Genomic DNA, 15929 nt, shown 5'->3' with positions numbered 1-15929 from the left:
GTTTAAATTTATAAAACTTACAAAATACTGAGAGTTTTACTGTTGCACGCATTGGTCTGTCAATGGGAATGGCCGGATGTCTCGCTTCGCACGCATAATCCATCCCATCGTCATCGACTGTAGGCGCAATTGTCATTGAACTTCGAGTGTCGTATTTCAGGAGCTTCCGCTTGGCTTCTCCTGGCTTTGGTATTTCTTTATCTATATATGAAATGAGATAATTAATTACCAGCTGTTTTTAATAACAACGATATTGCATGGAATTACATCTTACTTAATCAATTTGGTTACTGAAAATCAAAGAATAAAGGAAATCGGAAAAAAAGTTGTATTTTTGAATACTTCACAAACAAGTGATGTTGAAGACCTCATTTTTTGGTCAATAACCCCTGCCTACACCCATCAACCCCCTTTTCTACTTTCATATTCTCACAGACTTCTCCGGAGTTGCAGAATCGGAAGGAAACACGGATAAATGCCAACACAAAGTTGAAGGAGTAAAAAAATCTGATAGAAGAATATAAACGAAAAAAAAACAGAAAAATCGTTGACTCTGAAATCTGGAACAATGCCAGCGAGTCATATGCAGAGATTGGAGGAGGTCAGGTATAAAGGACGGGGATTTTCCTAAATCCTCGAGTTATATTTTATAAATATTCGCACCCAGTATATTCACATTGTTTCGCAAATGGAAAAAGGATTTTTCACTCCAAAAACGTCCGAGTGTGAAAAAGTGCGGCTTTTTTTTTATACCGAGGCTGCGGCAAAAGTCGAGAAAAAGAAAATGACTTTTTCTGAGTACGTATTTTTCCCTGTTGAGGCGGAAGTTTTGGAATACGTTCCTCTGACTTTGTCCTTTCATACCCACTCGCTTTCTGACTCACTCAGGATCTAGCCACTGACAGGAGAGCTGGTGGAGGGCGAGCGGGGGCGCCGAGTTATTGAGGATGATGTTGCAGGAAGGAATAGCGTAGTGACATAAATCGATAGTTGGAGATACGCTCTGGAAATCACTCTGGGGTGCATCGACGAGTTTGGATATGGACGGAAAGATCTCCACTTTGAAGTTTACTCGTTGTTTATGACTATTTTTCTTTCACTTTTGTTACGGTTGAGTGTGAAGACGGTCGATTCCTGGCGCTGCAAGTTTTATTGGGTCCTTTTGGTGACGACATATTTCTTCATGGATCAGCGGGAGCTGCGAGTTATTCTTGATTCACAATATTTTTACTTTTTTTTTATTACAGGATCTTCATGCGACTCCTTGTAGTCCCGGAAGATGGAATAAGGCAAGGGACAAGATGAGATGGAAGGAAATGGATGAAACTTTATTGGAAAATATTGTTATTTAATCTATTTCACTATCAATTGTAGAAAAAATGGAAAATTTGATGATTCATCAGGCGAGCTCGGTTAAATATTTTCAAAGGTGTTAGTTACTCCATTAATTTGTATTGGAAAAAAAATGTGACAATTTCTATGAGCAATTGCATTTTATAGTTTTAAATATTCCCATGTGCGAATAAAAAAATTTAATCCAGAATAATCTACAGTAGTTTGACTTTTACGATTTTCCCAAAAGCATACACGGATCAGAAAATCGATGAACAAATCCCCGGTTTAAATACTAATAACCAGACGTCCACAATAAAAGGGAAAATCCGTATGAACGGTCAGCCTTCCGTCTGCCTCGCAGTTTGTGCCACAACGCGTCGTTTAATATCCCTCCAATCTCATCTAGTCGTTGGCGTTGGCAATCTTGGCTGGTACTCCTGTATTTTTTTTTTTATCACCCTCACAAAGCTATTTCTACTCTTTTATTTTGCGTCTGCATTCCAGCCTTTTTGACGCCTTTACCTCTTTGTTTTCTACTTTTATTACGTATTGAACATTGCAACTCACCGTCTTCAATGGAGATTGGAGTGACGCTCGTATCACCACCTTTGATCGGAAAATTTCCACGATACCAAACTATTGTAGCGGCTGGTTTTGCGAAACTGACCGTGCACTCCAGACTCTTCGATTCGCCAACGTTCAGCTCAATTTTACCGTGATTGGGATGACCATTGACTTCCACTTTTTGAGGCGGAGCTGAAATTCATAATTCAAGAGCTTTATCATATGCATGTGTACAAAATATAAAAGTAAAGTTATTGAAGTGAATTATGTCCATTGAAATTTGATTGAAATACTAAAAATGAATACGGATCGATTAATTTCGGAGTAAATTGCTATCGAAGTACAGAGGCGATTGGAATTTCGGTTCACTCAAAGACAATTCTACAACCCAATTGATCATTAAAATATGCAATTGACGGGAACACAAAGGCATTCCATGGAATATGAAATTTCAAGCACAAGCTGATAAATTCATCACGTCAAATTAATCGATCCACTCCACAATATTATTCCAAATTATCGCTAATTGGTCAGTGAATTGGAAAGGCTGTAAATGGGAGAACAAAGGGATAATGCACGAATTTCAGATGATAAATTTTTCAATGTAGTTGATAATTTTTCAAGTGGACAATGATTAATTGAGGACTCCAGTGGAGTTCTTATCGTTGGCATAAAAAAACCCGAATAATTAAGGATTCGTAATTATGATAATAAGAGCCCTTTCGGTAATGATGACGAGATAACGATTTGCGGCATCTCGACGTCGTAACGAGTGAGAATATGATCGTTAATTTTTGTTATATGGCGCAAGTGCAGTGGGGACACTCCCTGTAAATCAAAACCCAGTAGGGTAGATTTTACTATGGGCCAAAAGGTGAAGGGAGCGACTTCCGGGCGTGGAGACCATCATAAATTCAAGTGTCAAGGAGCTACCTTGCGCGCAGTCTCAACGTACTTGATAGAATATCGCGTTGCAGGAGTAAGGTCGAGGCTCATATACTTTACTCAATTAACAGTTTATCGTTGGGAAACCATTAACTAAGATTTTTAACATTTACTCAGAAAAATACTTCAGGGTATTACATCGTTTATGTGACGGGCATTTAACGGGAAAAATATCCCAGGTCGTAATATTTTTTTAGATAAAGATAATTTATTTAATTGTTGGTTGTTCTTTTTATGAGAATTTTAGCTGTTTTTTTATTATTATTTGGAGAAATTTGGAAGTTGATAGTTTAGCCCTCACTAGTCCACGACAGTGACAGCATTAAGACAAATTCGGTGCAATGATAATGATGATGACGGTGTCGGCTTGGAGGCGCCGTCTGATTATACTTAATTGCAATATCCGCAGTGGTTCGTTTCAATTACCGCCGAGGCACCAGAATTGAGAAGACAAACAAGACAGAATGGGAGACGTGTATGCGGTGTCACTTTCAAGAGCCGCTCGGGCGGCATGACTGTGCGAATGAAAAGAGGGGGAAATTAATGACGTTTCGAGTTTACGTCGAGGTACATACTGTTGGAATTTTTAAAAAAATTAACTAATGGTGGAACTTGAATTGGTGATATTGTGAATTTAATATGAAAAAAAAATAGAATCGCGATAATTAAATTAATTGAAATAATTAGTATTCTATTCATTATATGGCTTCAGTGTTGGGCTTCACAATAACTTTTGAACAGTTGAAAATTAAAGTTGATTTGAGGTCTCATAAATGAGAACAAAAGTCTCCATTGTTAGCCTCCCCTGTTCTCCCTAATTAATAAAGTCTTCAATCGATGACTCCTTCATTTTTCAAGACTCAAATCAAATGGTCAATGCTACAGTCACCCCGGGTGAAATCCAGTCAAATGTAAATATCAAATTATGCGTTTATCTATTTATAGAAATTTTTTCAAGGAAAGATCAACGATTCCATTCCCCGGGGATTTCATGCATCGTTGAGTGCGTTCCCCGGGAAAACGTAGAGGAAGTGACCCACGTGGTATATATTTCTTTGGATGAGGCAAGTAGTGCCACGAGAATACTTCGTCTCTGGGACACTGTGGAAAATGTGCTCGACCAACCGCTAGTCACTCCAACGGAAGTTCGCGCACGGCGACTTTTCCAGGGTTGCACCGGGTGTTTGGAATATAAATGCGAGGACGCCTCTTGTGCGGAGCTTGTTTTTTGGGAGGGTGGGGGATGAAAACTGGGTTTATAATAAATGCACTGGCCTGGGGACTCAACGGCTCACTCAATATTCAACCGAGTTACATCTTCAGTGAGCGTGTGCAAATTTTATACACAAATTTTTTTTCAAAACTTTTTTTTCCTGTACATGTTATAAATATTAATTTCCATACGACAATCACAACTATTTTTCAATTATTCTTTGTTGCAACTTTCACTGTTCTCTCCTGATTTTTATTGAATTTTTTTCCATCGCGTAAACGCATTTCTTCAGTCGAAATGTAGATTTCCTGCCTAGGACATTCCTAGGCAGTACATAAATACAAATTTACGTACATAAATGAGCTTGTACAATGTTAATGCACTACTTGCGTTACTCGAGAAGCTTTCTGTACTCTCCCAACCTATTCCAGCATTTCTTCCGCGTCTGGCATGCATTATTCACGACACTTACATTATTTAGTGGACTACTCTCTCCGTTGTACGGAAAAACAAGAGGAGCAAGGAGAATTGATTCGCGGGATGGAGATCGGTATCTTTCTTTGTCCATACTGTTTAGAGATTACGTCTTGACGGCATTGCGTGCACCTGCATAATATTCACTTTGTCGCTCGTTTCCCTTTGCCTCTGATGTCAAGCTGAGCGCATGTGAGTTTTACTTCGATGAGAGAGGATTACTCCATTATATTAGCGCTTTAAAAATTCCGTTTAATGGTTGCCAAAGTTGCTTGTCTCTCCATTGACGAATAAATCAACGTCAAAGGTATTGTAATAATCGGCGACAAGCTGATTGCGCAAAAAAAAATCGCGAATTTATTTATAGTTGAGACAACAAAAATCACTAAATTCAGTGAGAATTGAAGGGAAGTCGTAATCTTTTAATTCCAGATAATGAGAGATGAATTGGGAATTTAAAAATGGGATAAATTTTTTATAACAATTCTAGCACGAGTACACTTAGGAGTAATCACTTGTAACACATCATTTGGCGTATAATTTTTTAAATAACTTGGTAATTGCATGAGGATAATAGAGTCATTCAGTCTGGGAAACGAAAATGTGTTTCAATATTTACAAATGTTGATTGAAGAGGTTTATACCCTTTCGAAATGATGAACATCCCTTTCGCTGCAATCATGGTATCAAACAACAATTTCCTATACAAATTGTTTCTGCCTACATACGGTATGCGAATAATTCAATTGCAGGGGGTTGAGTGAAACTGGTTTTTGGAGATCTAATCCAAGCGATTACAATTGTTATTTTACATTTTTCGAGGAAATTGATTTAAACAATGCGAAAAAAAAGAAGAAACAAAAAACAAAAAGTTAAAAAGCCAGTGAATCCTTTAGATTATTAAAAAACTATGTTTGTTCGCCATTTGTTGAATAATAGTTCTTTAGTTCAACGTGATACTCGTAAAGGACTGGGAAATTGTATATTCTTAACAAAAATAATTGTCCTTGTCAGTGTGAGATTATTTATAATGGTTGTAAGCCATCGTCAGCTGCCATGAGACCCACTTTTGGCGTTAACACGTGTTTATACCGTCACCCAAATGATCTTAATGGGATACTCCCGACTGTCATAACACCCTGAAAATACTTTCAAGTTTTTCCTTTTTTGTTTGTAAACTCGTGTATCTCGTGGGAAGCGCACAGTACACTCAACGATTCATGCCAGTGTTTGCTTTCCATTGAGCATATGCCCTGACTAATACATGTCGTTGGGGTCATGGTGCATGCGCTTTGTACACAGTGGAATATCATGTCGCGACTCCTGGTGGAGTTATATTAGTTTGATGTATATTCTTCGACGCTGCAGAAGCGGTTGACATTCTCGGTTATAATTATCTGGGTTTCAGTTGACTATTCAATGAGTAATTAATGCCTTTGTCTTCATCGAATATTTATAGCAGTAGAAATGAATGAATAAACAAATGTTAAATGCTTAGAAAAAATATCACCGATCATTTCTGCCGCCATACCAGACCGAATTGTATTTTATGTAGAATAATTAGTGAATTTTATGTGGATCAATGATGTGGATAATTTTTCATAATAGTAATTTTTTATAATGTAATAGGTTTCTTAAGGGGAATGAGGAAAACAAATTAAATCAAGGATTGATATTCTTGAAAAAATAATTTGTTTTCCACTTTCGTTTTTCAACTTCCAATTTCGCATTTATTTTAGAAATTAATTATCAACAATTTCTTCTACTTATCACCCTCGTTCCCGAGCCCCGACTGATCCCACTGAAAATTATTCCTGGATTAAATCGCAGGAGCTCAGCAATCGATCACAAATCGCTAATTGTTATCCCCCATGGGAGAGGGGGATGTTAACACCGATAATTAGATCAAGTGGAATAATTGGTTGATGTTATATCCAGTCACACAATTCACCTTTGCACATTACCATGCAGAATGGCGACTTGAATTTGGCTCTTTACGTCAAAGAGCCCCCCGGTTCTGTGGCTGTATCAATAATTCCAATCCCCGATGTATTCTCCTTTGCGGAAATTTGGACAAGCTTGTGCTATGGTATTCCTCTTATTTCCTCTCCACTCTCAAGATCAATTGATTCTGTGTATCTCTCCGCTGACGATGATTCCGGTGGATCTGGGTCAAAGTTGAGGATTTGATGGGGGAATCAAAGGTTAGAACGTGCATCACTCTGAGTGCCGGTAAAATATACACTAGAAACTTTATCAATTAGCGATTTAGTGGGACGTGACATAAACTTTGGCGGAAGTCTGGAATTCTAGGAATTTCATGGTTTCGGGTTTCATTGGTTTGCTTCGACTATTAATTGCCAAAAGATGTTGAGTCGTTAATATATGCCTTTTGTTTGATTAAATTGGCAATTTGAAATTTTAGCTCTTTCCCATCTTCTACGGATTAACTGTTTTTCCATTTTTCAGTCAATAAAATATGGAAAAATACTGGAAAATACTATGAAAAATAAAATGATCATATGGTACAGTAAATTAATAAATTTATTCCCCTGATTTCTGTCAATTTTTAGGAAAAGGGCGGAGAGTAATTTCTAAAATCCTTGGAAATTCAATATTTTTTAAATTTCAAGCCAATTGTCCTCATTTTTCTTTCATCACCAGATTCATCTCCTCCCACTCGTATGCCATCGATTTATTTGAATTCAGGGAGAGGAAACCGCGTAAAACCAAGTCAGAAACATGGAAACTTAAGTTTCGTACAAATCGATCCGCCTCTCAGGACCCAACCCTTATTCGCACACCGAAATGTACACCACTTGGGTGTTACAAGCTCACTGTGAGCCAATGCCATGGTATATTCTACTCGATCTTGTCTGGTGAAACCTACGGAGCAACAACATACATTCTCCACTGGGAAATATCCGGGGTGTGACGAGCACGTGTGTGTGGGTGAGTCCATGTTAGAGACGTTTACGGGAGTCTGATTTGCTGGCTGGGCTGTACCTTGGAAGTGTGCAGTCAAGTAGCTCAACTATTTACTTATACACCGTAAGAAGGCGTGGACGCTGGACGATATATTATCATTTAGTTACCTTTAGATGTTATCGTTTTTCTCTTTTGATGAGCGATAAAAATCTCCGCTGCACGGACACCAACTTTAATAGTCCCTTGAAAAAAGCGGAGATGAACTATTTCGTGTAAAAGTAAGTGTTCCCTGATGCAGTCTATTTTATGGGAAGAAGGGTATTACGCTTAAATTTTTTAATTAATAGCGAAACACTTGAACAGAAATTTTTTACACCGAGAAAATATAATGAAATTTTGGCTTTGGCTTTCCTTTGGCTTCACCTGCGGAAAGATAAAATTTTTCCAAATTCAACTGTCTAAAGCACAAACACCTAACGATTAATAAAACAATTTATTCGCTTTCCATGTGATTCCCCGGGATGCACACACTCTCCATAATCTGGCCTGCAAATGTTTGAGTCCTAAGAATAAATAAATCCAACGTTATCACATCGATTTTCTCGGTATTCCGTTGGCAGTGGCCGGAAATAAAGAAGACGCTAATATCATACTTAGTAATTCTGAGGGATGGCGGACGCTTGATTACACCCCGGATGTGCAATTTATTACCTCCAGCGGTTCCGGCAGGATGGATGAAGACAGAGAGGGGCGGGAGTGAGTGAGAAAAACGAAAAAACATCCGTCTTGCATTAGAAAAATCTCAACTTTTCACCTGCCAGTGAAAAATCTTGACTTTCGTTTGCCACTTCCTCCTTATTCCACTTCCTGACTAGTTCTACTTCTTACGATCTTGCCTCTACGGTCTCGCCTCGGCTTTATTTGATTTCATCCAGCTTGAAAATCTCGCCGGTTCCCGGGAGTCTCGGCCACCGTGAGAAACCAGAATCGCACATATACCTTTTTCTAAAATAAGCTGGTGAGGTAAGAGGTGTAATGGGGAGAAGCGGTGAGATATCGATTAGATTGCCTCCACCATCCGCACGGACTACCATATTTAAGAGGAGAAATAGGGAATTATGACGGTGAGAGTTGCGAATTCACTGGAAAATGTTGGAAACGTATGAAACTCATTCCAGTTCAGTGGAGGATTCGGCCAATGTGGAATTGAATAAAATGTTCATTCCGATGCTGGGGGAGCTGGAGCATTCGATGATTTGGGGAAACAGTGGCCAGCGATTCAGTGAGTGGGATGTTGTCTTCAAGGAAAACATTGATGTGAAGATAAAATTGAGGCGATGGGTCATTCCACTTGTTGTAAGGACATTTTTTATTATTACCCACGTTCATGGCTTCGTGGACGAAGGGAAATATTCAGTAAATTGCCCTTCCACTTGGCAAACCTGATTCAATAAATTCATTGATAGCATATTCAATAAATCTTTCACCCGTAAATAGTTTTAGTGAAATAAAAAAGAAACAAGGGGTGCAACGGTTGGAAATTCCCCCAGCAGTTTGAAATTTGTCTGAGATTCCCCAGTTAGTCGTAAAAGCGATACGAGCAAACAAAACCGAGAATGATCGGATATGCGCTGTCTCCTTCTGGTTCCTTGAAACTTTTACCTTCGGGGTCGAGAGAGTACTGGCATGCTCGAGCCAATTCACCGAGCTATGGTCTCCTTTAGTAAAACCAGGACAGAACACTCGAAACGAGGCTTGCCAAACTGTCGAGGGGTGTGGCTGAGGGATCCTCCAAGAAACTCACTGAAGATCTCTCTAAGATTTCCCAAGTACGCAAAAAAAGATTCACTCCGATCCCCTCAATCATCCGGATAGAATAAAATAAATCGTAAATCAATAATTTTATGTCTGTTAAATCGTGGAGGAGTAATTATGTGTAACAATTAATAGGAGGATTCACATAGCAAATCGTAGGGTATTTATGTTTGTGTAAACAAATGATACGAATGTAAAAAATGAGAAAACTAATGGTAACAAGAGGCCTAAGGGCACCGTGGGAAAAGCGAGAAAAATTGAATCGATCAATTTTCAAAGAAATTGTGGAAATGAATATGAAAGACCCAAAATGCCTTATCCGATAATTAATTTCTCTTTATCCTGAGGCATCACCGATCGAGGGATAAATTTTTATGAAAAATGCAGGGGCTGGAAAATTTTCCACGAATTACTGAAGTTGATTTAAAGAGAAAGAAAAGTTTTAACTGTAGAGTGAATTTTTCGGAATAATGCGGAAAAGGTGAAGATAAAGGGGCAGTAGCTAGGTAGAGTGTGTGGTGTGGGTTTGGCTTGAAGCCTAAAAACTTTTCTCACCACATTTCACGTATCCCCAGCATTCCCTTTCTCTGCATCCTTGGCTCAACTCCGTGACTAAACTAAACGAGTATCGATCGTTTACTATGTGGCTTAGTCCTCGGGTTACCCAGCCATGTACAAATACAAACACACACTTGTCTTGGTTTATTCATTCTCTGGTGAATGTCGACGATTGTGCACACAATTCTTCCGAAGTTCGGAAGAGGCGAAAGCTGAGCATTTGTGGGGGATCATTTTGAATCGGAGGACTGTAATGACGATTAGGGGGTATAATGTACGATAAAGACTTGACGGCACTGATAACGAGAATAGATGGGCTATTATCACGATAAGAAATTAGTGTGGTGGTGTAATTGGCGTTTTCGTATTGTGAAAGACAGGAAAAATGATCGCAAATCGAATTGTCAACTATTATTTGTATTTATCTCATTTCATCTGCGACAGAAGAGACAAAACATTTTATTTTGTTAAAAAACCAGTTATCTTAATAAAATATCTCATCTCGACTCCTCTTGAATGGAATAAAAAAAACAATCTGGATGAGATGAGGTAAGATACGATGTAATGAGACATTTGTATCTTTGTGAAAAATCCCAGTCTTATATATCTTAATAAAATATATCTTCCATTATCTAGTTACCTTTTAATCTCACCAAGGTCACCCCATTTCCCCTCTTGACGCATAAAACGAAGATTTAAGCGTAGACAAATGGAATGTGAAGTCCCCCCGCGTCGGGATTTCACAACCTCGACCTCTTCACCCCTCCGTCGAAGATATGGAAATAATCTGGGCTAGCCGGCCGGTTTGCCATAACATTTGCTATTGCCCACTGAAGCTGGTCCTGTACGTGACGTATAACGTAAGCTACACGCGTATAGTTCGACACTCCCCACCTCCGTCGCCGAGTGTTGCGAGGGGTTGAAACTGAACCGTTATATGCTGAACCGCAAGGATATGATATTACGAATAGACGTTTGTAGTCAGGGCGTACGTGACACTATAAAGTGACGGAAATATCTGAGAATATCCTACACACATATGCTATTAAATGAATTTATATCTCTCTTCATTGCTTTTTCCTCGCGCAATAACAAACCGAGAGAGTGTATGAGAATTTTGGAAATGTTTGTGTGTCTGTGGCGGGATTTTATGACTGTAGATTATTCGAAACTGACGTTTTCATCTCACGAAGAAAATTTCGGGGTAATTCAGAATTTGATGGGGTAGTCAATGGAAACTGTTGATTTCACCTCAATTATTCCATAAATTTTCATTCATTTTTTTATATATTTAGGGAAATGTTATTTACTGCTTCATGGCCAATATTTTAAAAATTTATTTGATTGAATTTATTCGTTCAATGAATTATCTGAGTTATGGGGTCATTATTTCAAAAATGTATGATAGCCATCATATCTACTGGAACACAGTTAAAGAATAAACTAAATAAATTTAAAAATCATTTCTTCAACTCGATAAAAATCGGTTTTGATGGAGAGAAACAAGGCGACCTTTTGATAAAATTCAATGCGAAAATCTTTTTTGTTAATGTGGACTGATTGTTCGCGACTAATTCATCTTCGCGGGAATTAATTACTCGATTAAAAGAAATCTCTCATCTCTTCTCTACATGAAGAATGAAATTTTATGATAATAAAATTCAGCTTTCAATACTTCCTACAGATTCAACCCTGGGATAAGGGATTATTTTCATATTGCAGCTATCAGATTATGGTTTGAGAAGAAATGAAAGAAAATTTATCGCAGTATCTTGAACTGAATATAAAATGAGGATTGGAATATTCCGGAACACGTTTGCAACAACGCTCGTTATCGATATCCCTCGGGAAAATAATTTTCCAGATGTATCTCCTCATTCCACCCTCTGTTCACATAACGCAAGCACAATTTATGTAATAAATCAATACTATCAACTGTGCATCCCCTTGCCATCGTGGGGGAGTAATTACACACATTTATTACGAAAAAGAATTGAAGAATGAAATGAAAATAAACGGACTGAAAGTTTTTTAATTATGTTTTCCTATTGCTAGTCATAATTTTTTATGTTTAATTCCAGCGAATTTGGAAGATTCTTCTTTTCAAATGCATTTCAAGATCCAATGAAACCGTTCTTCGTAAATAAAAAAAAATATGAAGTCAATGAAAAAAATTGGTAACATTTCATTTATAGTGACAAATCTGTACGAAATTGAAGTTAATTGTACCTTTGAATAAATGAATTAATGTTTCTCAAAACTGTATAGTACACCGAAATTTGTAAATTCCTGTCATTTCCTCAAGTCACAACTGAGACATCTGTTACTAATTTTCCCAGCAGAGTTTAATATTGAAAAAAATAATCTACATGCTTTGGTAAGGGATACACGCTGGAAAATTAAAGTGGAGTGAGAGGGCATTGTACATGCTAAACTCGTGGTGGCACCGACAGCTCTGACCCATCTGCATGAGGCTAAAGCAAGGAAAATCCATATGGAGCGGTGGAAGTGAGATAGCCTCGTGCAACTAGAGGGGTAAAGTCCGATTATTATAAGGAACAGAAAACAAACTTTGATACGTAGTTGTGAGCACTCTATCCCACTAAGTGGAATTAATACTTACGGTTAACTTCCGACAAGTGAGCCTTTGGAACACGCGCCCCCACGTATACTAAGCAGAGTCGACTTAATAATCCACGAGGATTCGACGATGCGGTTTACCCGAGTCACGCGGTTTTCTCGGAAATGTCATGTATACAGAGCTAACTGTATTCCATATAAATTATGCATATTGTTAAATTAATGGAATCACGCGATCATTTTTCTTGGTTGAATTGTTAATACGATTTTAATCAAGTGGATGCGGCAAAAACTTTCAGGTGGACGAGGATGAGATCGCAATATGTCCTGACTCAACGATGGAATTGAGATGAATCACATCTTATTTTAAAGCTTAATAAAATGCCTTTTAGATGAGAGAAGATTTGAATTTTTTGACTCTACCGTTTTCAAGATAATGAACATTGAAAAAAAAATCGATTTCAAAACGATCTCATGCTAACTTTTTACCAGGCAGTCTTTAACCCCCAGTAGGTCGTAACTGATCTTATTTTAAAGTTTGAAGAAATATTTTGTGGGTGAAAAAAAAATCGTGGGATTCCATTCAACCATCCCCGATATACTGAACATTAAAAAAAATCGATTTTGCCCCAGAGCAGTAAAATAAATTGGAAGGGAAAGCGAACTCTACACCAAGACAGCCACGATCGGTTTTGGGGTAGTAGCTAATCCCCGAGGAACTAACGTTACGAGACACGCTTGTAATCGTTAATCCCCTAGGAGAATATACCCCCTACCTCTTCACCCGAAAGCGCATTTTCCTCCTGGCATGAATGTCCATCTATTCTCCGGGAGTGACTATACAGTCGGGTCACTGTATTCGGGGATGTATACAGTGGCAATTGTACACTTGTCCACTGTAATCCTCGACGACATTCTCATAAATTACGAGAAAGGTTGCATGAACCCGTTTGTTTCATTGTTATTATATAGCCTTGTTTTTGTGCACCGCAGGAATTGTTTTTTCCTCTTCAGTGAAAGGTATTAAATCGAATTTTGTTACTGCATGGGTAGAATCGAGATATTTTATATCGAGTTAAAAATGAAGAAACTTTTCAAACAAGTTGTTTTAGGGGAATAAACATCACAAGTTAACAACTACTGAAAAAACATTATTTGCTTTCAATAAAGTAGACAAAAAACACAAGTCAGAAGTTGCTTTTGTATCGCGCAGTAGTAACAGCCCGCATATGGTCAGACATTCGATTGAAGCCCAAGTTTTCATGGTTTGGTCACTCCGGAATGATTTTTAAATATATTTTTTGTTATTAGTTGTATTTCTATAATTTTTGGTGATCAAGTAGTAAAGGCGTGATTATAGTCAGGCGTTGGTTGTGCCACCATTTCTTGATTTATCGATAATGCTCTGGTATATTTTTGAATAATTTTTTATATTCCAATATTTTTCATTAATTGTTGGTATTCTCATATTGTTCTATGATGTATCATTGAAATTTTGACAAAATCCGATCTAAATGCTTTCCTCAAAAAAATTTCGAGGACTAGTGGACGTAACTATTGCCTACCAAGAGTAGATAAAACGATTGCTGAAAATATAGCAACAACAAAGGAGGGATTACATCCATCCACTCCTGGAAAATTAAAAATTGAAATGAACTATAAATTTTCCCTGGATTTTCCCCCGAAATGAACGCGTGAGTATCAAAGCGAGAGAGGATGAAAAGGGCTCCGAGGATATTGCTACTATCCCCGACGGAAATATCGAGTGAGTGAGGAAATTGTGTCAGGGACCACAAGAGCCAGGACTCAGCACGTTTTCCAAATCTACTGCTACCTCTTTTCTCATCTGTTCATTCAGTAGTGAATGCATTCCGGCCTTTTCGATTTAGCGTTCAGGGAAAACGAGAAAAATTCAACGGTATATTTTTTCAGACTACGATAACCGTTCTAATTGATTATCACTCGTTTTTGTCTATCAATTCTCTGAATGTCATTGAGATTATTTAAATGGAAACTCTTTTCCCCGAAAATATTTTTAGGGAATTAATAGAATGGAATACTCAATTGAACAATTCATCCGAAAGCCAATGACGCAACTAAATAATTAATTATAAACTGAATTTAAATAAATCAAATCTAGTATTTAACGTGGTATCCAGCTGGTGCCAGAACGCTCGATGATATTTCGTCAGTTATTAAATATAATTTTTAATGATAGTACTCACAGATAACCACCAGATGTGCATTAGCTCGAATGGCTTTGCTCTTCCCATAGGGACCAACTTGACATTGATATTCCCCATCGTCAGTCAGTGAAGCATCAGTAATAGTTAAATTATAAACCCCATGTGCCTGATCACCCTTTAACCTCAGTCTTGGATAGCCGACAATGCTGCCTCCTAAAAAATATAAATAAAATTTTCCGTGAATCTTGATTCGCAGAATATATTATTCACACAAAATATTATTATCAATATGAAAATTAATTTTTTCTTCAATACCCGTCAATAAAAATGTTAATAAATAACAATTGACAAGACAAGAATTTGGTAATTTTTTTTCCTGCATTTTTTTTCATTTACCATTGCCAAATTTCTAATTAATGAAGAATGGTAAGGCTTACCAGGTTGAACGACGAAGGCAAATCCATCTTTGGCCCACTGAACGATTCCCATCCGGTTCGCCACGACACAGGGAATCATTACCGAGCCACCCTCCTGCACCGACTTGTTAACCGGCCTCACTTGGAAGAATTGTTGACTCACTTCGCCTGTAAAGAGACAATAAATAGTAATGAAGACGGATTGTGCACAGTCGTGTATCAGCTAGAGGAGGATTGGGTGATCATCACCATGAAGTTGTAGGAATTTGAATAGTAATTCAATGATTTATGTGACTGCCCCCAATAATAGTGTCGACCACTGGACAATAAATTTTCGTTTTCAACGCTGTGAATGCACTTTTATTTTTGTAGCCGAGTGTCAGAGCTTTCATTTGAACCCCATTTCACTCCAAGTTGGAGAATATGTTGAAGTGATTTTGTAGAATAAATTTAGAAACCTTCTAATGGTTTCATATGGAACCAATTAATACTGGAAATATTAATTCTATAGAAAATGTATTTTTAATGGCGTTGCACACTCATAATATTTTTTTCAATTATTTTTCTGCCATCTGAGAAGGGAACTCTACGAAAGGTACATAAAATTTCCTCTTAAAATCCTGAATAACTTCTTTAAACGTCTTGAATATCTATTCATCCTGGGAATCACATTTATCAGCCTCTCGTGCTCGATCTCTGTAATTTTCCTCGGTCCCTCAATTTCATCTCGTGATCTGTATGTCTTTCTGCAGAAACCGATGTTTCCACAATCGATGACGTGAATGTTGTATCGTTACAAATCACTGTAGAACCAATAGCCGTAACAATATAAACCCATTGAGCAAAGTAAACGGATTTATATTCTGTTATGGAGGGTCGATCAATACAATATATTTGATATCTGCGGTTGACAAT

At 37.7% G+C, this 15929-nt stretch overlaps 1 protein-coding gene across 6 annotated transcripts in view; it reads right to left on the bottom strand.

The window, feature by feature from the left end:
* The window catches only part of LOC135172797 (nephrin), a 115691-nt gene that overhangs the window by 13465 nt on the left and 86297 nt on the right, over window positions 1–15929 (bottom strand). For all 6 annotated transcript variants that reach the window (XM_064139174.1, XM_064139179.1, XM_064139175.1 and 3 more), the window contains 4 exons: window positions 15036–15182; window positions 14638–14811; window positions 1903–2091; window positions 22–201 (listed from right to left, as the gene is read on the bottom strand). In XM_064139174.1, coding sequence (XP_063995244.1) covers window positions 22–201; window positions 1903–2091; window positions 14638–14811; window positions 15036–15182 — 690 coding nt within the window. The remainder of the gene's footprint in view (window positions 1–21; window positions 202–1902; window positions 2092–14637; window positions 14812–15035; window positions 15183–15929) is intronic.

The sequence above is a fragment of the Diachasmimorpha longicaudata genome, chromosome 2 (assembly GCF_034640455.1).
Source record: "Diachasmimorpha longicaudata isolate KC_UGA_2023 chromosome 2, iyDiaLong2, whole genome shotgun sequence".
In the NCBI taxonomy this organism is placed as follows: domain Eukaryota; kingdom Metazoa; phylum Arthropoda; class Insecta; order Hymenoptera; family Braconidae; genus Diachasmimorpha; species Diachasmimorpha longicaudata.
Note: the sequence above shows the minus strand (reverse complement) of the source record. Positions and strands in the feature narration are given on the sequence as shown.